General features: G+C 44.2%; 1 protein-coding gene across 4 annotated transcripts in view; it reads right to left on the bottom strand.

Annotated features, from left to right (window-relative positions):
- c16h10orf90 (chromosome 16 C10orf90 homolog) overlaps window positions 1–23,075 on the bottom strand; it is a 343,392-nt gene extending 320,317 nt beyond the window's left edge. For 2 of the 4 annotated variants that reach the window (XM_072479205.1, XM_072479208.1), the window contains exons 1-3: window positions 22,928–23,075; window positions 11,392–12,148; window positions 1,422–1,515 (exon numbers count right to left, since the gene is read on the bottom strand). In XM_072479205.1, the coding sequence (XP_072335306.1) occupies window positions 1,422–1,515; window positions 11,392–12,006 (709 nt within the window). In that variant the 5' untranslated portion in view covers window positions 12,007–12,148; window positions 22,928–23,075. Of the gene's footprint in view, window positions 1–1,421; window positions 1,516–11,391; window positions 12,149–12,292; window positions 12,408–22,927 lie in introns of those variants that run through there. The other 2 variants (XM_072479209.1, XM_072479206.1) reach the window with 2 other exon arrangements.
- Between the last annotated feature and the right edge of the window lie 1,021 nt (window positions 23,076–24,096).

Raw genomic sequence — 24,096 nt, 5'->3', positions numbered from 1 at the left:
AGGCAACAGCGGAGGTCCCCCCGGTGTAGCCCCCCCCCCCACCCCCCCACCCCCACCCCCACCAAGCTGCCCCCGGGTGCATGCACTCTGAGGTCATGCCGGGTAAGACCACACATGGATGGCACCGGCGGGATTCGGATTTTTTGTGCGGCCGCCGGGGGGGGGGGGGCGGGTAGAATGGCCCCCAACCGGGGCGGCGCCGGTGTCAATGGCGCCGATTCTCCGCTCTCCAGAGAATCGGTGGACCAGCGTTGCGCGAATCGCGCCCGGTCCGGCGATTCTCCGGCCCGGCTTGGGCTGAGAGAATCCCACCCCGAATTATATTAGCTATTCACCAGTCTTCTGGCACTACACTTTTTTGAACAAATGATTAAATATGTGCATTATTGTCTCTGCTATCTCTCCCCTAGATTATTTTAAAGTACAATTCTTGATAATGAGTAAAGAACACAGAACAGTTGGATAACAAAAATATTTTTTCAAAATTGTAGACTTTTCTACCTTTGAAATGAAAAATGAAATGAAAATCGCTTATTGTCACAAGTAGGCTTCAAATGAAGTTACTGTGAAAAGCCCCTAGTCGCCACATTCTGGCACCTGTTCAGGGAGGCTGGTACGGGAATTGAACCGTGCTGCTGGCCTGCCTTAGTCTGCTTTCAAAGCCAGTGAGTTAGCCCTGTGCTAAATCAGCCCCATCCGTTTTGCATATTAGTAACTTTCTTGTTAAATATCAGTCTTGACTAAGTGTTAGAACTCTTTTTACATCTGAGTCAAAAGGTTTATGCCCATTCCAAAGGCTTGAGTACATAATCCAGGCTGATATTTCTGAAGGACTGCTGCACCATTTGAGATGCCAATTCTCGGACGAGTCGTTGAACCAAGTCTGTCTTCGCGAGTGGACATATAAGGTCCCATGGCCCTATTCAATAAGAGCAACGAGTTTGCCCTTGTTCCGGCCAACACATAAAACAGTAATTCTTTACAATGCTGTTTGTGCGACCTTATGTGCAAATTGACAGCTGTTTTTACTATGTTACAACAGTGACTACACATCAAAGGCACTTCATTGGCTGACTAACTACTTTGGGACATCTGGAGATCACGAACGGTTCTATAGAAACGTAAGTTATTCGTTTTCTTTCTGACTAATTCGAACCTCTTGATGTTCAAAGATGGTTGTTTGGATTATTTACAATTACTGTGTTATTTCAGAGACTCCCTGATCAAAGAAATCAAAACCAACTATAAATACATGGCATCATTTTTTAGAGGGACAATTTAAGTAGAACAAATCAGAGTATGATATCAGGGTATGCTCCAGGAATCATCCTTGTTCTAACATGGTTGGAAAGCCATTGGAAGTCTATTGTACAGTTATACAGTATTTTTTTAATTAAAATTTTGGGCAAATTTTTCATTACCTTGAACAACATGGTCTTCATTCTGGGTGTTCAATCTATTGCATTTTATGCTTTTGGTTGGGACTGATAAAAAAGGAATGTTTACTTTTTCATTCTGTTAAAACAAAATTAGAATTATATCAACACGTATCGTTGCAGCACTTTGATTACTTTTGAAACATATTAACTAAGGCTTTAGCTAGTTGTTCAACATTGCATTAAATAGAAACAGGAGCTCTCAGTACAGCATTGCAATGAAATCTTGCATCACTATAAATATTCCCTTATTTTAATATTTTCTGTTTCAGGATACAGTCATCTCCTTCCAATCATTCCTCACATTTGAAGAAGTTGGTGGTTTGCAGGCAACTATGTAACCAGCAACTAAGAAGTGAAAATATTATCCACCATTAACCTGCTTGACAAGTTTTGCTTTCGGGCATCTGGAAATAACCTCACCTCTACAACCTTGATTAGAAGTTCGAGCCTGAATTTCATGGTCCCTGAAGGATATCGATGGTGGGGTGCAGTGGAATGGAACCTCCATCCAGCCTATGTCCACAGGCACTGGTCCTTCCATAATTTCCCAAGTTAGCCTTAAGTAATGACTTTTCTCAGTGGTCAATCGCTTGTTGCAATAGCTTGAACATAATGTGATTGACACTTCCCGCAGTGCTGAGGGAGTGCCGTATTATTCAAATTGGAATGTTTTAGATCATGTCTTAAACCAAACTCCCATGGTAAATAGATTAGATGGCATTGAGGTACGTAGGGAAGAGGTGTTGGCAATTCTGGACAGGCTGAAAATAGATAAGTCCCCGGGTCCTGATGGGATTTATCCTAGGATTCTCTGGGAGGCCAGGGAAGAGATTGCTGGACCTTTGGCTTTGATTTTTATGTCATCATTGGCTACAGGAATAGTGCCAGAGGACTGGAGGATAGCAAATGTGGTCCCTTTGTTCAAAAAGGGGAGCAGAGACAACCCCGGCAACTATAGACCGGTGAGCCTCACGTCTGTAGTGGGTAAAGTCTTGGAGGGGATTATAAGAGACAAGATTTATAATCATCTAGATAGGAATAATATGATCAGGGATAGTCAGCATGGCTTTGTGAAGGGTAGGTCATGCCTCACAAACCTTATCGAGTTCTTTGAGAAGGTGATTGAACAGGTAGACGAGGGTAGAGCAGTTGATGTGGTGTATATGGATTTCAGCAAAGCGTTTGATAAGGTTCCCCACGGTAGGCTATTGCAGAAAATACGGAGGCTGGGGATTGAGGGTGATTTAGAGATGTGGATCAGAAATTGGCTAGCTGAAAGAAGACAGAGGGTGGTGGTTGATGGGAAATGTTCAGAATGGAGTTCAGTCACAAGTGGAGTACCACAAGGATCTGTTCTGGGGCCGTTGCTGTTTGTCATTTTTATCAATGACCTATAGGAAGGCGCAGAAGGGTGGGTGAGTAAATTTGCAGATGATACTAAAGTCGGTGGTGTTGTCGATAGTGTGGAAGGATGTAGCAGGTTACAGAGGGATATAGATAAGCTGCAGAGCTGGGCTGAGAGGTGGCAAATGGAGTTTAATGTAGAGAAGTGTGAGGTGATTCACTTTGGAAGGAATAACAGGAATGTGGAATATTTGGCTAATGGTAAAGTTCTTGAAAGTGTGGATGAGCAGAGGGATCTAGGTGTCCATGTACATAGATCCCTGAAAGTTGCCACCCAGGTTGATAGGGTGGTGAAGAAGGCCTATGGAGTGTTGGCCTTTATTGGTAGAGGGATTGAGTTCCGGAGTCATGAGGTCATGTTGCAGCTGTACAGAACTCTAGTACGGCCGCATTTGGAGTATTGCGTACAGTTCTGGTCACCGCATTATAGGAAGGACGTGGAGGCTTTGGAGCGGGTGCAGAGGAGATTTACCAGGATGTTGCCTGGTATGGAGGGAAAATCTTATGAGGAAAGGCTGATGGACTTGAGGTTGTTTTCGTTGGAGAGAAGAAGGTTAAGAGGAGACTTAATAGAGGCATACAAAATGATCAGGGGGTTGGATAGGGTGGACAGTGAGAGCCTTCTCCCGCGGATGGAAATGGCTGGCACGAGGGGACATAGCTTTAAACTGAGGGGTAATAGATATAGGACAGAGGTCAGAGGTAGGTTCTTTACGCAAAGAGTAGTAAGGCCGTGGAATGCCCTACCTGCTACAGTAGTGAACTCGCTAACATTGAGGGCATTTAAAAGTTTATTGGATAAACATATGGATGATAATGGTAGAGTGTAGGTTAGATGGCTTTTGTTTCGGTGCAACATCGTGGGCCGAAGGGCCTGTACTGCGCTGTAGTGTTCTATGTTCTATGTTCTATAACATTTAAGAAAGAGAGGGGATTCCAATAATTTTCTGCCCGACATTTTCTTTAATCACAAGTGACTGGCTGATAATTTACCTCACTTGCTGTTTGTGGGATCATACACTAAATTAGTTGATGTATCCGTCTACAGTGGCAACATTTCAGAAGTAATTCCCTGGTTGTGATTTGATACAAGATATCCTGATGATGTGCTTTTTAAATTTAAGTAATTCCTTCTTTCTTTAATGTGGGTGTTGGAAGAGTCTGGTTCAAGAGGTTTCCCACAAGGACAACAGGAAATGTAGTTTACATAAATCATAATTACATTTTCAGCAAACGGGTGTAGAAGATTTGAAAGCTGTACGGGGTATGAGTTTCAGAAATTTAGGAAAGTAAGCTGAGGGGTCATTTCATGGATTTTTAAATTTGTAATGCCAGACTAATTTCCAAAAAAGTATTACCATTGAAAAGCATTACTCCTAACAATGGGCTGTATTCTCCACTGCCCGCCACAGGTAGCGGAGTTCCCGATAGTGGTGGAGAATCCAGTGTCGGGCAAAAGCAGAATCGGCACCTGCACCGATCCTGTTCCGATGCTCCTGCCCGACGCTGGTATCAAGGCTCCTATTAATGGGCCAGGCACCATATTCTCCGGGCTCTGGGCCAGGAATCATGTGGGTGAGAATTGGTGCAGGTCTTGACAATCGTGGCGCTGACATGGTGGACTTTGCAGTGGACCAAGCGGATAACTCTTTAAAGGGGTTGCCCCCAAAGTCCATTGGAGGGCCACCCTCCTCCCCCACACAATGCAGGATCTGCCCACCAGACCCCACCACTCCAACGGCACTCCTCACCAGCGACCCCAATTAGAGATACCCCACCAGAGACTCCCTAATTACAGAGATACCCATCAGAGTATCCAGCTGTGAAATTAACGCAATGTTTATAAAGATTTAGCTATGATTGACATCTCCTGGACCACATCAAAGACAGTTAAGTCCTTTCTGCAGAGAAAAAGAGGAAGTGAGAGCACTTAAAGCACTTAACTGGTTAGTTAAAGCCACTCAAGCATGAAGGAAGATGAATGAAACAATGCTGATAACTGGATGTGTGTCAATCGCAGCCTAGTGAAAGCAATTTCATAGAGAAATTAATGAAAGAATGAAAAATTAATGCATTTCAAAGGGGTGTTTGCTAGAGCTGTTGGGGAGAGTTTAAACTAATGTGGCAGGGGGATGGGAACCGATGCAGGAAGTTGGAAGGTAACAAAACAGGGACAGAAACAAAAGTGTAAGGCAGAGAAGCCATAGTCAAAAATCAAAAAGGGTGGCAGTACAAGGTACACTGAGGGGAGCTCAGTGAATAGGACCAGGAATACTAAAAGGAATAAAACGGGAAGTAAAAACATTAATGGTAAGCGACGCGGCAGGTTGTTACATGAACATATGGGTTCAAAGACAAGGCAAATTAGGAGAAAGGTTAAGAGGAAATATAACTTGGGAGAGGTTACTGATCGAGGTGTTAAGATTCAGGACAGAGGTAAAAAAAGCCAACATAAGTGTACTTTACCTGAATGCTCGTAGCATTCGGAATAAGGTAAATGAGTTGATGGCGCAAATCATCGTGAATGACTATGATTTAGTGGCCATTACTGAAACATGGTTAAAGGATGGTCACGACTGGGAGTTAAATATCCAAGGGTATCAAACTATTCGGAAGGACAGAGTGGATGGTAAGGGAGGTGGTGTAGCTCTGTTATTTAAGGATGACATCCGGGCAACAGTAAGGGATGACATCGGTGCTATGGAGGATAAGGTTGAATCCATTTGGGTGGAAATCAAGAATAGTAAGGCGAAAAAGTCACTGATAGGAGTAGTCTATAGGCCACCAAATAGTAACATTATGGTGGGGCAGGCAATAAACAAAGAAATAACTGATGCATGTAGAAATGGTACAGCAGTTATCATGGGGGATTTTAATCTACATGTTGATTGGTTTAACCAGGTCGGTCAAGGCAGCCTTGAGGAGGAGTTTGTAGAATGTATCCGCGATAGTTTCCTAGAACAGTATGTAATGGAACCTACGAGGGAACAAGCGGTTCTAGATCTGGTCCTGTGTAATGAGACAGGATTGATTCAGGATCTCATAGTTAGGGATCCTCTCGGAAGGAGCGATCACCATATGGTGGAATTTAAAATACAGATGGAGGGTGAGAAGGTAAAATCAAGCACTAGTGTTGTGTGCTTAAACAAAGGAGAGTACAATGGGATGAGAGAAAAACTAGCTAAGGTAGATTGGGAGCAAAGACTTTATGGTGAAACAGTTGAGGAACAGTGGAGAACCTTCCAAGCGGTTTTTCACAGTGCTCAGCAAAGGTTTATACCAACAAAAAGGAAGGACGGTAGAAAGAGGGAAAATCGACCATGGATATCCTAGGAAATAAGGGAGAGTATCAAATTGAAGGAAAAAGCATACAAAGTAGCAAAGATTAGTGGGAGACTAGAGGACTGGGAAATCTTTAGGGGGCAACAGAAAGTGATTAAAAAATCTATAAAGAAGAGTAAGATAGATTATGAGAGTAAACTTGCTCAGAATATAAAAACAGATAGTAAAAGTTTCTACAAATATATAAAACAAAAAAGAGTGGCTAAGGTAAATATTGGTCCTTTAGAGGATGAGAAGGGAAATTTAATAATGGGAGATGAGGAAATGGCTGAGGAACTGAACAGGTTTTTTGGGTCGGTCTTCAGAGTGGAAGACACAAATAACATGCCAGTGACTGATGGAAATGAGGCTATGACAGGTGAGGACCTTGAGAGGATTGTTATCACCAAGGAGGTAGTGATGGGCAAGCTAATGGGGCTAAAGGTAGACAAGTCTCCTGGCCCTGATGGAATGCATCCCAGAGTGCTAAAAGAGATGGCTAGGGAAATTGCAAATGCACTAGTGATAATTTACCAAAATTCACTAGACTTTGGGGTGGTCCCGGCGGATTGGAAATTAGCAAACGTGACAAAACTGTTTAAAAAAGGAGGTAGGCAGAAAGGGGGTAATTATAGGCCAGTGAGCTTAACTTCGGTAGTAGGGAAGATGCTCGAATCCATCATCAAGGAAGAAATAGCGAGGCATCTGGATGGAAATTGTCCCATTGGGCAGATGCAGCATGGGTTCATAAAGGGCAGGTCGTGCCTAACTAATTTAGTGGAATTTTTTGAGGACATTACCAGTGCAGTAGATAACGGGGAGCCAATGGATGTGGTACATCTGGATTTCCAGAAAGCCTTTGACATGGTGCCACACAAAAGGTTGTTGCATAAGATAAAGATGCATGGCATTAAGGGGAAAGTAGTAGCATGGATAGAGGATTGGTTAATTAATAGAAAGCAAAGAGTGGGGATTAATGGGTGTTTCTCTGGTTGGCAATCAGTAGCTAGTGGTGTCCCTCAGGGATCAGTGTTGGGCCCACAACTGTTCACAATTTACATAGATGATTTGGAGTTGGGGACCAAGGGCAATGTGTCCAGGTTTGCAGACGACACTAAGATAAGTGGTAAAGCAAAAAGTGCAGAGGATACTGGAAGTCTGCAGAGGGATTTGGATAGGCTAAGTGAATGGGCTAGGGTCTGGCAGATGGAATACAATGTTGACAAATGTGAGGTTATCCATTTTGGTAGGAATAACAGCAAAAGGGATTATTATTTAAATGATAAAATATTAAAACATGCTGCTGTGCAGAGAGACCTGGGCGTGCTAGTGCATGAGTCGCAAAAAGTTGGTTTACAGGTACAACAGGTGATTAAGAAGGCAAATGGAATTTTGTCCTTCATTGCTAGAGGGATGGAGTTTAAGACTAGGGAGGTTCTGCTGCAATTGTGTAAGGTGTCAGTGAGGCCACACCTGGAGTATTGTGTTCAGTTTTGGTCTCCTTACTTGAGAAAGGACGTACTGGCACTGGAGGGTGTGCAGAGGAGATTCACTAGGTTAATCCCAGAGCTGAAGGGGTTGGATTACGAGGAGTGGTTGAGTAGACTGGGACTATACTCGTTGGAATTTAGAAGGATGAGGGGGGATCTTATAGAAACATATAAAATTATGAAGGGAATAGATAGGATAGAAGTGGGCAGGTTGTTTCCACTGGTGGGTGAAAGCAGAACTAGGGGGCATAGCCTCAAAATAAGGGGAAGTAGATTTAGGACTGAGTTTAGGAGGAACTTCTTCACCCAAAGGGTTGTGAATCTATGGAATTCCTTGCCCAGTGAAGCAGTAGAAACTCCTTCATTAAATGTTTTTAAGATAAAGATAGATAGTTTTTTGAAGAATAAAGGGATTAAAGGTTATGGTGTTCGGGCCGGAAAGTGGATCTGAGTCCACAAAAGATCAGCCATGATCTCATTGAATGATGCAGCAGGCTCGAGGGGCCAGATGGCCGGCTCCTGCTTCTAGTTCTTATGTTCTTATCTCAGGGGGTTTAAATCCAGCTGATTGGTTTCCTCTTTCCAGGAATTAACAGATGCTATTTCCTCAGCCTGAGCCAGCAGGTGTATTGCACAGGTGAGTTTTAAAGCAGTGTTTTATTTCACTGTGTCTGTCTGGACTGATCTCTAGCTTCCAGCTAGAGTCTGTCTCATGGGGGACTTATCGGCAGGGGTTTTGTTATGGGGGGGTCTATGCTGGGAGTATGTCTAATTAGGGGGCCTCTCTGGTGGGGGCCTCTCTCATAGCGGTCTCTGATAAGGTAAGGAGGTCGGGTCACCCTGGTCTGTGACCCAGAAAATGCCTGGGCGGGGTCTGAATTTCTTTGAGGGGGTGACCAGTTGCCGGACTTCATTAAAGGGTCACCCACTATGGAATCCCTCTCAATACTCGCCATGCATAAATTTGCTTCCTGATTTGTGCTCCCAGCGTGAGCGCAATCTGGTGTGATTCAGGTCCGGCGGGAGAACATAGGGTGTGAATTAATCAAAATAAAATTGAATGCAGTTCTGGGCAGGGTTAGCAGGGTCCTTCCCGGCACTTGTAGCACTGGGAGGACCTCTGGGCAGAGTGGCACCCTGGCATTGCTCAGTGCAGGAAGGGATCGTGATGCCATTTTCAAATGGCACCTCAGGCTCACGACCCTCTGACACAACACCCGTACCCGCCCAATGCCCTGTCAGGAGATTCCCAGGCCCCCCATAGCCACCATATATGGACAGGGCACCCCTGGGCTCATTCCCCGGCTTGGGCACAATGCCAGTTTGGCACCATGGCACTGCCACCCTGTCAGCCTGGCAGTGTCACCTTTGTACCCTGGTAGTGCTAGGGTAGCACTATCAAGATGCCCAAGGTGCAATGCTGGGAGTGTCAAGTGGCCAGGTGGCACCAGCAATGTCAGGTTGCCATTCTGCCCAGAAGTTAACCACCCAGGGGCCTCCGATCGCCAGCATAGAATGGCACCCGGCTGGGGTCTCCCTGGCATGGCCATTTGGTCCCACAAAGGCAGAGGTAAGTCAGCTTTTAAGTCACCTTCACTTTGCAAAACTGGATCCTACCCATTGGTTAAATCTCGCGAGGTGGAACAGCTATTGGGAAGCACAGAGAGGCCTCTCCTGGCATCTACCAGCCACCTCGTGACCCCATTCGGGCACAATACACCCAGTAGATCATGCCCATAGTCTCCCAAACTGAGAATCCTAGTCCAATATCTTTTTCTTCACCATAGCTCACTGACCAATGGTGTTTTTCAGCACTTTCTGGTTTCATTGCCTGAGTCTTTGGAACATTAGAATAGCTACATTCTATTTCTGAGATTAGGCATTTAGTTTAAATGGACATAAACAATACTTCAGCATAATGATAAGTGACCTTTGAGCATATGCACAATTCCAATTGTGACAGTTCTCTCCTTTTGAGATTTTGAGGGATTTTGTATGCCTTGATTAGCTAAGGGATATTAATAGTTGTGGTTGTGTACTGAGTAAGCTGACAAAAGGATTATGAAGCCACGGCCCTATTTAATAATATTCCTATATTAAAGGTTAATTAAAGGAAACAGTATTTGACGGGGAGGAAACACTTTTAATCTAAAATACCACAGTGTCAACCAAAAAATGCTAAGCAACCTCTCACCTTGATTATTTCTGTTGGAAAATGCAGATTGCTAGAAACCCCCAATATTGGATCACACGGTCAGAAACTTATTAAGCTTCCATTTTCCAGTTAACTTGCACAGAACTTAACAATGCCAAAGTCCTCAGTATTGATATGCTTCTGAAAATCCACAGCCATGTCAGAATACTCCCCCATAAAGCAACCAGGGATGTATTGGAACTGAGGCAAGGATCTGAAATGCCAGATCCTTGTCTAACATGTGAGTTTCAATCAGAGCCTTTGTCCACCACAAACAAAGCAATCAGTGGAAATGGAGCATTACTTGGAGCACAGACTCCTTAAGTTAGGAGATCCCAGGTTCTCTGTTCTAGAATGAAACTGACATTGGGTCAATTGAGGTACAACTAATAAGATGAGTTGTACCATGTCACCAACTAACTAAAGTGAGGCCTTCTTGAGGTTCCAGCCCAGAACTGAAACCAAGATGACACAAGGATGAAGGGGACGTCCTTGTAAGGAGGGCTGTCAGGGCGATTTCCAACTTGTTTCAAGAGAGGGGACATCCTTCCAGAACCCTAAACCTCCTTTCTAATTGGTCCAACTTGGTGAAGCGTCGAGGCCGTTGAATCTAGCAAGAGGCCTCTCACGAGATTCACGACGTACGAATTGCCTCACGAGGTTTAACGAGCTCTCGCAGGACGTGGTAGGGTGGTACCCTGGCACTCCTGCTGGCAGCCATGCACCCTGGCACTGCCAGCCTGGCACCTGGGGTGCCAGGCTGGCGCTGCTTGGGATAGGTCCAGTGATACCTTGCCCTTAGGAGGTGGTGCGATGGGAGCTCAAGGACCCCCTAAGAGATAGGTTGGTGCAGTAAGGGGTGGGGTCTGGAGGCCATGGGCGGGTGGCTGAGGGGTGGGGGGTCAAAAGATTGGGGTGGCATTTAGTATTGGCACCCCAATCCACGAGTTGTCTTCCTGCACTGGCATGTTGAACTTTACAGTGCAGGAAATGAGTTAAGTGCAGCGTTGGCGGTACATTCCTCACTGAGGCCAAGAAAAACGGCAAAGTCCCGTTAAATAACAGTGTCATACTCGCCGTTGCAGGTGCTGGGAACCACCCCACTAAATGGGCCCAAAACTGGACTCTGTTTTTGTCCCATTAAATCGCACCCTTTGTTTCCAATTTTGCTAGCAATACGGTCGAGAGACATCTGGATGGACATACTTCAGTATTAGTGCGAAGAAACAATTCTCTATGATAGTAGCAGGCAGATACATCCACACCCTGGGGTCAGGGTTGTCAAAGTGCTTTGGATCATCTGTTCACTTTCAGATTAGACTTATTCCCTATCACCCTGCATTTCTGCCTCATGTACGTTTCAGCAGCACTGTGCCAAAAATGTATAAATATATAACAATGTATTATAGCAAGAAACAGTGGCATTAAAAATAAGTTAGAATGTCTTCTGAAGTTGTAAATGGTGCTCTGATTAGTGGGGAGCTGTGTCATTACATTTTAATATAATTGAAGTAATATCAGCATTTTAAAGTTATTGTCTTACCTCTGTGTGTCTTACCTCTTTGTTGTTGCTTTGGTTTTCATCAACAATATAAACTGCAACAATTCTTCGCTTGGGTAATTGGTGGTATTTTACAATATCAGATGTCACTAGAGTAATATACTCCTTCTTTTGCATGGTAGCATTTTTTATTCGCACTTTTTCAATGCTTGAACCAAAGGCATTTTCAATATTAGCTGCTCTGTAAGCTGAAGAATCTTGTATTCTCTGGGCATATGCTGTAAAAGAAATATCTGAGTAGTTCAGGTTGGGTGTACATTTTGTAGAGCCTGAATAATACTGATTTAGTCCTTCTTTGCAGCCAAATCTGTCATTTACATTCAGGTTGTTCAAGCTTGGTGTGTGTACGACGTGCTCACTAGACAGTTCTGGCATTGATGCAGTCCTGGAAGCTGGTGGAGCTGCTCTTTTCTTAAAGTCCCCCGTGACTCTTCTCTGTGTTTCTTGATCCTGGAATGACATGTTTTCCAAAGTACTGTTTCCCATAAATTGTCTGGATGGCAAAATCTTTACCTGCGACATCATAAAGTCCCAGTAGTTGCCCTCACATTTTTCATTTGTGTGAGTTGTAGGTACTTGTTGAAAAGACAGCTCCATTGTTTTACATTCATCAGCTAACCGTATTTCTCAGACATCACCAGGTCCGGCAGTGTATTTCACTTTCTGCTATTTGACTCTTCCAGTTGGAGATCCAGCTCACATATTTCACTCAGGAACAGAATAGCAATATCCAAAGAACCTGAGAAGAGTGAAAAACCCACAATTTTACATTATCAGTAAATGCTAACCTTGTTAAAATTGTCAAATCCAACAAAGACAGATATTGTGAAGGGTCATTTCCTGAAAAATCAACAATCTGTGACTCTCCAGCACACGTGCCTACCTTCATTTCCATTGCAGTGCGCATTTCTGTTTTCTGTTGTATGAAAAAAGAGACGATACAAATAAATGTTTTATAATGTGCAGAAGCTTTGTAACCCAATCTGCTTGCTCACTTCTGGATTGATTACAGTATGTTAGCTTTACAGCTTTGCCTCAGCCTTTTCGAGTATTAGGCACGTTGACCCAGTAAATTATAAACTGTTTTTCAGCTACAAATACACTTGAAATCTGTTTGTTAGTCATACTTTGTCACCATTGGAACATTTTCAATTCATGCATGAAATAACTGAGAAAGTCTCCCCTCAAAGTGGACAAAGGACAGCTCTGTTAGAATTCAAGGCAGAGATCGCACTGGCTCCATCCAGAAGAATAGAGCTGTTATCTTTTCGGATTGAATTACTTCTTTATATTGTGGTGTTATGCCAGTTTCTACCCATGCCACGAGCATATTCTGTGATCGTTTTGCAAAATCATATGAATTTTGCTAGAAATAAATAACCTATTTATTATGATAAATAGATTTTATCTATTTAAAGAGCGCGAGGAGAGCGGCAGAGACACAGGATAAAAGCGCGAAGAGAGCGGCGGGGACACAGGATAAAAGAGCGCGAGGAGAGCGGCGGGGACACAGGATAAAAGAGCGCGAGGAGAGCGGCGGGGACACAGGATAAAAGAGCGCGAGGAGAGCGGCGGGGACACAGCTGCCGGAGAAGCGGCCTTAAGATTTACGGCGGGAGCAGTGGCCAGGGGTCTGTCGGGAAGGTAAGTTTACCTCTTTAAAAACTTTAAAAACTTTAAAATTTTACCTTGAAGAGTGACATCACAGCAAAGCAGTGACCTGATTGGCTCGTAAGGAAAGTGCTCCAATTAGCAGTAGCTGGGAGAAATTTAACTCTTCGTGTGTTGGTAAGTATTGTGATTGGTGAGTAAAATCTTTATTCCTTTCACTTATTCATTATTTTATATTATATTTGTAATCAGTTACGGTAAAGTGTAAAAATGGCAGGAGATCCCAGACCCGTGTTATGCTCCTCGTGCTCAATGTGGGAGTTCAGGGACGCAGCCGATGCCCCTGACTCCTTCATGTACGGGAAGTGTGTCCAGCTGCAGCACCTGTTAGACCGCATGACGGCTCTGGAGCTGCGGATGGACTCACTTTGGGGCATCCGCGATGCTGAGGAGGTCGTGGATAGCACGTTCAGTGAGTTGGTCACACCGCAGATTAAGATTGGTGAGGGAGACAGGGAATGGTGGCCAAAAGGCAGAGAAAGAGTAGGAAGGCAGTGCAAGTATCCCCTGCGGTCATCTCCCTCCAAAACAGGTATACCGTTTAGGATACTGTTGGGGGAGATGACTCACCAGGGGAAGGCAGTAGTAGCCAGGCTCATGGCACCGTAGCTGGCTCTGCTGCACAGAAGGGTGGGAAAAAGACTGAGGGCTACAGTCATAAGGGATTCAATCATAAGGGGAGTAGACAGGCGTTTCTGTGGTCGAAAACAAGATTCCCGAATGGTATGTTGCCTCCCGGGTGCACGGGTCAGGAATGTCCCAAATCGGCTGCAGGACATACTGAAGGGAGAGGGTGAACAGCCAGTTGTCGTGGTGCATATAGGCACCAACGATATAGGTAAAAAACGGGATGAGGTCCTACAATCAGAATTTAGGGAGTTACTTAAAACGTAGGACCTCAAAGGTAGTAATCTCAGGATTGCCACCAGTGTCACGAGACAGTCAGAGTAGAAATTAAAGAATAGTCAGAATTAATACATGGCTTGAGAGATGGTGCAGGAGGGAGGGGTTCAGATTTTTGGGACATTGGAACCTGTTCTGGGGGCGGTGGGACCATTACAAATCGGATGGTCTACACCTGGGCAGGACTGGAACCAATGTCCTAGGGGGTGCTTTTGCTAACACTGTTGGGGAGGTTTTAAACTAACATGGCAGGGGGATGGGAAACAGATTAGGAAGTTAGAGGTCAGTAAAGAGGCAGCAACTAAAGCCAGTAAGGTACTAGATAATAAACTCAATGTGACTCAGGGGAAGAGTAGATAGGGAAGAGATGATGAACGCAAATGGATAGGTGGTCTGAGGTGCATTTGTTTCAATGCGAGAAGTGTAGCAGGTAAGGCAGTTAACTTAGGGATTGGATTAGTACCTGGGAATATGATGTTATTGGTATTACTGAAACTTGGTTGAGGGAAAGGCAAGACTGGCAACTAAATATCCCAGGGTATAGATGCTTCAGGAGGGATAGAAAGGGATGGAGGAGTTGCATTACTGGTCAGAGATTATATCACAGCTGTGAGTAAGTAGGGCACGACGGAGGATTCGAGCACTGAGGCAATATGGGTAGAGCTAAGAAATAGGAAGAGTGCAGTAACATTGTTGGAACTTTACTACAGGCCTCCGAAAAGCGAGCGTGAAGTAGAGGTACAAATATGTAGACAGATTATAGAAAAATGTAGGAGCAATAGGGTGGTTGTGATGGGAGATTTTAACTTCCCCAACATTGAATGGGACTCATGTAATTTTGGAGGCGTAGATGGAGCAGAATTTGTAAGGAGCATCCAGAAGAGTTTTTTAGAACAGTAAATAAATAGTCCAACTCGGGAAGGGGCCATACTGGACCTGGTATTGGGGAATGATCCCAGACAGGTGGTTGAAGTTTCAGTCGGTGATTACTTTGGGAATAGCGATCACAATTCCGTAAGTTTTAGAATACTCATGGACAAAGACAAGAGTGGTCATAATTGAAGAGTTCTAAATTGGGGAAAGGCCAAGTATAACAAAATTCGGCAGGAGCTAGGGAATGTGGATTGGGAGCAGCTGTTTAAGCATAAATCCACATTTGAAATGTGGGAGTCTTTTAAGGAAAGGTTGATTAGAGTGCAGGACAGACATGTCCCTGTGAAAATGAGGGATAGAAATGGCAAGATTAGGGAACCATGGATGACGGGTGGAATTGTGAGACTAGCTAAGATGAAAAAGGAAGCATACATAAAATCCAGGCGACTTAAAACTGTTGAAGCTTTGGAGGAATATCGGGAAAGTAGGACAAATCTCAAATGCGCAATAAAGAGGGCTAAAAGGGGTCATGAAATATCTTTGGCTAACAGGGTTAAGGAAAATCCCAAAGCCTTTTATTCATATATAAGGAGCAAGAGGGTAACTAGAGAAAGGATTGGCCCACTCAAAGACAAAAGAGGGAATTTATGCATGGAGTCAGAGGAAATGGGTGAGATTCTTAATGAGTACTTTGCATCGGTATTCACCAAGGAGAGGGACATGATGGATGTTGAGGCTAGGGATGGATGTTTAAGTACTCTCGGTCAAGTCGGCATAAGGAAGGGGGAGGTTTTGGGTATTCCAAAAGGCATTAAGATGGACAAGTCCCCAGGTCCGGATGGGATCTATCCCAGGTTACTGAGGGAAGCAAGGGACAAAATAGCTGGGGCCTTAACAAACATCTTTGCAGCATCCTTGAGCACGGGTGAGGTCCCGGAGGACTGGAGAATTGCTAATGTTGTCGATTTGTTTAAGGAGGGTAGCAGGGATAATCCAGGGAATTATAGACCTGTGAGCTTGATGTCAGTGGTCGGCAAACTGTTGGAGAAGATACTGAGGGATAGGATCTATTCACATTTGGAAGAAAATAGACTTATCAGTGATAGGCAGCATGGATTTGTGTAGGGAAGGTCATGTCTTACAAACCTAATAGAATTCTTTGAGGACGTGACAAAGTTAATTGATGAGGGAAGGGCTGTAGATGTCATATACATGAACTTCAGTAAGGCGTTTGATAAAGTTTCCCATGGCAGGTTGATGGAAAAAGTGAAGTCGTATGGGGTTCAGGGTATACTAGCTAGATGGATAAAGAACTGGCTGGGCAACAGGAGACAGAGAGTAGTGTTGGAAGGGAGTGTCTCAAAATGGAGAAAGGTGACTAGTGGTGTTCCACAGGGATCTGTGCTCAGACCATTGTTGTTTGTGATATACATAAATGATCTGGATGAAGGTATAGGTGGTCTGATTAGCAAGTTTGCAGATGATACTAAGATTGGTGGAGTTGCAGATAGCGAGGAGGACTGTCAGAGAATACAGCAAAATATAGATAGATTGGAGAGTTGGGCAGAGAAATGGCAGATGGAGTTCAATCCAGGCAAATTCGAGGTGATGCATTTTGGAAGATCTAATTCAAGAGCGGACTATACGGCCAATGGAAGAGTCCTGGGGAAAATTGATGTACAGAGATATCTGGGAGTTCAGGTCCATTGTACCCTGAAGATGGCAACGCAGGTCGATAGAGTGGTCAAGAAGGCATACAGCATGCTTGCCTTCATCGGACGGGGTATTGAGTACAACAGTCGGCAGGTCATGTTACAGTTGTATAGGACTTTGGTTAGGCCACATTTGGAATACTGCGTGCAGTTCTGGTTGCCACATTACCAGAAGGATGTGGATGCTTTAGAGAGGGTGCAGAAGTGGTTCACCAGGATGTTGCCTGGTATGGAGGGTGCTAGCTATGAAGAAAGGTTGAGTAGATTACTCTTGTTTTCGTTGGAAAGACGGAGGTTGAGGGGCGACCTGATTGAGGTCGATAAAATTATGAGAGGTATGGACAGGGTGGATAGCAACAAGCTTTTCCAAGAGTGGGGGTGTCAATTACAAGGGGTCACGATTTTAAGGTGAGGGGGGAATGTTTAAGGGAGATGTGCGTGGAAAGTTTTTTTACGCAGAGGGTGGTGGGTGCCTGGAATGCTTTGCAGCGGAGGTGGTAGAGGCGGGCACGATAGCATCATTCAAGATGCATCTAGACAGATATATGAACGGGCGGGGAACAGAGGGATGTAGATCCTTGGAAAATAGGCGACAGGTTTAGATAAAGGATCTGGATCAGCGCAGGCTGGGAGGGTCGAAGGGCCTGTTCCTGTGCTGTAATTTTCTTTGTCTTTGTTCCTGCAATTTTTCAAATTCATTAACAACAGTGATGGATAATAGTGCTATCTGTAGTTACTCAGTTATTACAATAAATAGCTTCTTGTGTTATCAGATTCGACAGGAATTCATTCTTCTGAACATTATTTCCTCCAGAACATTTAAAAAATACTCACTGTATAGTTTTTATCAAGAAAACTTCCAGTTTGGAAAGTATTTTGTCATCTTTATATCCTTGCCAAATGTTTTTACTCGTAAAGGGCGGTATTTCACCCCCACACCTAACGTTGCACTATTGCTGGTCTCCAGTATATGGCCCTTCCATCACTCTCCAATTTCCCCTGCATGAGAGACTGCTTTTACAGTCTGACATATATCTTCCCACATTGGAGGATCACAGAATTGACATGTATTCTACAAATGAATGGAGCTGTTTTTTGAAGCACGAGCACCATTCAGCCTTAACCTGAACAATACTATTCTGGGGGAGCAAACACACCAGAGCAAACATACACTCCAGCATCTGGAAACAACTCACAGTCATACGTTTATGATATTGAAGGGGCTGAAAAATGAACTTTGCAGACAACTTTCATCAGAAAACCAGAACCCCAAAGTTCAACAGGGGCTGCAACCGAGCACAAGATTAGGGATCAGCATGTCAAAGTTTGCAGGGTCAAGGAAAGGTCTGTTGAAAAGAAATTCTGCTTATCTTCAATGGTCTAAACCATGCAAGTAGAATTGATGTAAACTCAGTACATTATTGAATGGTGAAGCATACTGGTATGGTCTATTCCTGCAACCTTTGCTTATTCTTATCCCAGCTGAGAGGAATGTTAGCTGATCCTTCCCTATAGTGATGGCATATCAGGAGTAGGCATAGGCTCTGTCCCCGACAGGCTATCCCAGACACTTTAGCACAAAGTCATGATCCAGTTTAGCCGGGTCCTTGACTCGGTTCTCCGGGTCCTTGACTCGGTTCTGACCATTCTTGCCAATTTCACCTGCCAGTATTTGGGGACCAGTTGTTATTTGAAGTTGCTCACAGTTCAAATCTAGATAGTAATGGCCAGGAGCACAACTACCTTAAGTAAGAAAAATAGTTTTCATTGTTTTGAGAAAAATATGAAAAAAATAGACTGTACACAAATATATCTTTAATAATAGGGAGAAAGACTTGATATATCATGAAAAATACGGTGAGCAATGATTGTGTTTAACTATTGCCATTAAAATTGCATCTTATATGTCAATGTTTGTAGGAGAATTAATATTATTATGATAAAAATGCTTTTTACATTTGAGGAACTTTAATATCTATTATATTTCTGTTTGTTTCAATTTAGCAGTGGAATGTTTATTATCAGATTCTACCTTTCATGAAATAACAGTCAAACGCCTCCTGCTAATTGGTATTTGCTTAGCCTTGCACTTTGGACTTGAATCAACTGCAGAAACTAATTTAACTGTTAATACAGGGTTTTTATTTTTATAGCTGCATACCAGTGAGTTTGTCAATAAAACTTAATTTACGGGATGTGGGCATCGCTGGCTAAGCCAACATTTATTGCCCATTGAAGAAATTGCATTTATATAGCACCTTACACATCCTCAAAGTGCTTCACACCTTCATGAGGCACTGGAGTTTGCTGTTGCATGAAGGGTTACCTGCTTCTAGGATATTCATTCTGGTGGGAATGTCACAACCCAAACGAGACAGGTAAAAGGATTGGTTTTCTTTGCCAGGAATGTTTTATGTTCATCCAAGATAGCACACAGGACTTCAGTTTATCCATTTGTGCATAAGATGGCACCTTGGACAGTTTCCCATCACTAAAGCATTGAACTGAATGTCAGCTATATTATGTATTTGCCCGCAGAATGGGGTTTTGAATCCTCAATCTTTAAAGCTCAGAAGCAAGAACATTGCCACTGAGTCAAGGGTGGCACCAGTTGATTAATTAGGTTACTATATTAGATGACTGAAAATGAGGATGTGGGCTACAGCATTGTTGACATTCCAAGCTTCAGAAGTTGCTTCTTCCCATGTCACCTTTATTTCAGCCAAGTGGTGTGATTATATCGATAACTTGAAATTACATGCCAAAACTTGAGATTACGTGTTCTATTCAGCGATCAAGTTGTGCCCGGCACAGAGCCTGGTGCTCCCGGTGAATCCCGGGGAACCCCAAACTGGGCTCTTTTCACGCCACAGGCTGATTAGGCTCATTTAAATACGCAGATGCCGGATTCACCCAGCGCTCAGGAGTCAATAGCTGCATCTGTGAAACCTCCCCAGGGTGCTATTTAGTACTGGCCTACACAAACGTGGACCAAGCATAACGGCACCTCGGGGTCTTGCAGCTCATTAGAGACCCATGGGTGGTCAGAGACAGGGCAGGGTGGTATCCTTGCACTCCCCCTGGCACCTGGGCACCTTGGCACTGCCAGGATGTCCAGGTGGCACTGCCAGCGTGTCAGGCTGCAGTACCGGGGTAACCCGAAGTCTCATTGGCACTGCCAGGAGACAGGCCTGGTGGGGCCAGTTGGGGAGGGCTCCCCAGAGTAACAAGAAGAGGGCCTGAAAAGGGGTGAGGGGGGGGGATAAGGGCTACTGTTCAAAATGGCGCCGATCTGCAAACAGCCGTTCCTCGCGAGCAGGATATCTCTCTAATTGTGGCATTGGCAGGGAGAAATGCCTCGAGGCCAGAATAAAATGGCAAAGTGCTGTTAAATAGCAGGGCGATCCTTGGCAGTGCAGCTGCCAAGAAACACCCCGCCAAAGCACCCAAATGTGAACTTAACCCTTTGTCCGCTGAATTATACCCAACACCAATTGTTCAAGTTTAATATATATGCAATGCGAATGGAAATAGTGATGAGAGGGCAGCACAGTGGCGCAGTGGGTTCGAATCCCGGCTCTGGATCACTGTCTGTAATGGAGTTTGCACATTCTCCCTGGTTTGCGTGCATTTCGCCCCCACAACCCAAAGATGCGCAGGGTAGGTGGATTGGCTACGCTAATTTGCCCCTTAATTGGAAAAAATGAATTGGGTACACTAAATTCTTTTTTTTGAAAAGAAATGGTGATGAGCAAACTAAATTTAAAAATCAGTGTATGCCTGATCAGGATCTTGGGCGAAATTCTCCGGAAACGGCGCGATGTCCGCCGACTGGCGCCCAAAACGGCGCCAATCAGATGGGCATCGCGCCGCCCCAAAGGTGCGGAATGCTCCGCATCTTTGGGGGCCAAGCTCCAACATTGAGGGGCTAGCCCGACGCTGGAGGAATTTCCGCCCCGCCAGCTGGAGGAAAAGGCCTCTGTTGCCCCGCCAGCTGGCGCGGAAATGACATCTCCGGGCGGCGCATGCGCGGGAGCGTCAGCGGCCGCTGACAGTTTCCCACGCATGCGCAGTGGAGGGAGTCTCTTTCGCCTCCGCCATGGTGGAGACCGTGGCAGAGGCGGAAGGGAAAGAGTGCCCCCACGGCACAGGCCCGCCCGTGGATCGGTGGGCCCCGATCGCGGGCCAGGCCACCGTGGGGGCACCCCCCGGGGCCAGATCGCCCTGCGTCCCCCCCCAGGATCCCGGAGCCCGCCCACGCCGCCTTGTCCCGCCGGTAAGGTAGGTGGTTCAATTTACGCCGGCGGGACAGGCAATTTATCGGCGGGACTTCGGCCCATCCGGGCCGGAGAATCGAGCGAGGGGGCCCGCCAACCGGCGCGGCGCGATTCCCGCCCCCGCCGAATCTCCGTTGCCGGAGACTTCGGCAACATGCTGCCAGCACCCGACGATTCTCCGACCCGGCAGGGGGTCGGAGAATTTCGCCCCTTATTTCCAATGCTTAATTTATTCTTTGTTAGTTAATCTCAGTTGAGTTGAGAGCCGATACAATTGGCCAAAGGATACTTTATTTAACAGCGGAGAAATCAATCGGTTCTCACGCTTGATTACTACTCAATACCTCTCGACTGGCGCAACATAATTATGTGGGCAATGGTTCTGGTTAGTAGATATGATAGCCCAACAAAAAGATAAAGATTGAGGAGTGCAAACTTGGATACTGAGGGAAAATCTAGTTAGGTTTGGCTGTGAATACCCTCAAGGTGAAACAGCTTGTTAACACTGACTGACAAGGTTGTCAAATTCAGAATAGTTGTCATGATATCCACATCAGCATATCATGGTGCAATCACACACACACTGATGGACAGGCAGTTGGACCAACCAGCACACACATAACATCGCAGCCAATCACCAGTGAGAGCACACGCACTATAAAACAGGGAACACCACAGTTCCTGCTCATTCTACCAGGAGATAGCTCAGAGCACAGAGCTCACAGCGTGCCACTCAGACATAGACCATGTGCTGAGTGCCTCACTAAGGTAGTGATAGGGCTGGGTCCACAGGTTAGCTGGTGAAGCATGTACCCAAGCCAGCAGTCAGTTGTTACAGTTGTTTAGACAATAAAACAGAGTTGTACCATCTACAGCCGTGTTGGATCATTTGTGCATCAGAACACCCAACACGACAAGGAGTGCAAACTTGGATACTGAGGGAAAATCTAGTTAGGTTTGGCTGTGAATACCCTCAAGGTCAAACAGCTTGTTAACACTGACTGACAAGGTTGTCAAATTCAGAAAAGCAAATTGGGCACAGCAACGGAGAACTCTGCAACTTATGGTAAGCACAAAGAATGTTGCAGGGAATCATGAGGGAACAAAATACAAATTATTTAAAAAGAATAAATTAGGTGATATTAAAATGTACAGAAAACATACATTCAAAACATTTACTTTAATTTAAGACCAGTGTACAGAATCCTTCTTTTTCCCCTTTTGTTTATCGGCTGTTTTGCTTTGCACTTGCCACAGCCAAAATGGTGGGAACAACAGCTTTTCTTTCAAGGCTGTCAAGCTGCTACCCATTAGAAGCATACAGTGGCTTCCTCATCACAATTTTCCCTCTCATTTGCCTCCTCCAAAAAAAAAAGGCACCTGAACACTGCGTGATGGTTCACCATAACGAAAAAATTGAAATCAGAAATTTAGCTAAAATGGCCCTGAAACCTGCATCTTTACAAACAAAAGTTCAGATTTACCCTGCTGGACAGAACGATATCCAAATACCAAAACCAGGAACATTTTATTGATTTTATTTAGAAAGAATTTATCATGTTTTGGAACAATATTGTTGTTATTACCCATGAAGAAATCATAGTTAAACCCGTTTTATTCTCATGCCTGACACTGATCCATGCTCGTGACTTTCTTTAATAATCACAAAAGCCAAAGCAGTGTGGCTCACAGTTTTTAAGGTTAGGTCATCCAGCTCAGATTTTTGAAGATGTGTTTAGGAGAGCTACCTTGCAATTATCATGGCCATGATCATATCAATAGTAGTCTGATCCATATGACAACAAACTGTTTGTCTAAAATTATTTAAATAGTGCACTCTGAGAGCTCAGGTAATCCACTGTCAATCATTAAAACTAATTCCGATTCAATGGGCTTACTCCATGAAACATGTAGATGAAGTGTAAGAAGGGAACATATACTCCCACAAAATGAAGCATTCAGCTATTACATCCAATGTTTCCAATAAAACAGCTTACTCGTCAACGCATTAACTACATCTAATTAGAGACTCATAGCGAACTGAAAACATTCCTGACTTCTTAATTCCAGGAAATAGCTTACCCGTGTAAAGTCTGGTTTAGTGGCTGTCCCCATATTTAATAATCAGCATGAAAGTATCCTCCTTCTCACATACAGCGAGGTACATACTGGTAAATTTTCTGAAGTTTCCAATCATGAGGCACTGTTGATTTTTGGAAAACACTAAAACAAAATTCAAGCTTCGTAAAGTTCCTTGGAAATGGTTTGATGTCAATACTGTCTGTTATGAGGAATGAGTGCAATCAATCATGCATTCAGAACATTTAAGGGTCACTTAATAATTAACATTGAAAAGCTTGTTTGCAGTAGAAAACTGAATTGAGCTTTCTGTTGGACTGCTTTTAAAGAGTAAATTCACAGGATTCTAATTTTCTGAAGTTGAGCCGTTACAATCTTTTTACTTTGTGCTTAATTCCCCTAAACTTGGTCAATTTTACCTTTGGTGAATGATCACATGATAAGTGTGAATTCAAGTAATGTAATCGTGCAAAACGAAACAATCTAGTCCCATAAAATATATGTTCATCTATATTTATGTGATGTTTTGCTTGAATATTTTCAAAGTCCTTTCATTGCTTTTGTTTTCAAACAGCTATTCACATTTTGTTGCCAATTAAAAAATATAATATTCATTGTAAGGGTTTATAACTTCAGTATTTAAGAAAGGTGGGGGAGAGGGACAGAAACCAGGATGATAAAGACCTATTGGTTTATCATCTGTTGTGGGGGCGTTATTACAAAAGTGACTTAATATTAGACAATATATGTTTATTATCCATGCTCAACATATGTCAGCTATGTGTTTTTCTTGCCTTTTGGTTCCTAGATTCGGTAATAATTACACCTTAGGCTTGGAAAGATGAGGGTTCTTCATAGTTAATGGTGTGATTATCCGGAAAGATTTCCAAGTGTGATAGCAGGAACTGCCCCGGGTTTCCCAACCCTCGGCCTGGCGAGGTCAAAGACGCTATTCAATGTTAATTGGTCCACTTAACAATGCACCACGGACCTCTCACTGCAAATGAAGGCTCTCCAGCTGATTCACCAGGACCACAATAGCCAGCACCGCCCCCCCACCCTCCGCTAACAAGGTTGAGCAGCACTTAAACAGCAGTTGTACTGCCAGCCCCACTCAGCTCGCATCCATGGTGCCTAGATGACTGGCCCCACGATTCAGGGATGCAGACCTG

The sequence above is a fragment of the Scyliorhinus torazame genome, chromosome 16 (assembly GCF_047496885.1).
Source record: "Scyliorhinus torazame isolate Kashiwa2021f chromosome 16, sScyTor2.1, whole genome shotgun sequence".
NCBI lineage: Eukaryota > Metazoa > Chordata > Chondrichthyes > Carcharhiniformes > Scyliorhinidae > Scyliorhinus > Scyliorhinus torazame.
The sequence above is the reverse complement of the archived record's forward strand: the minus strand, read 5'-3'. Positions and strand labels throughout refer to the sequence as shown.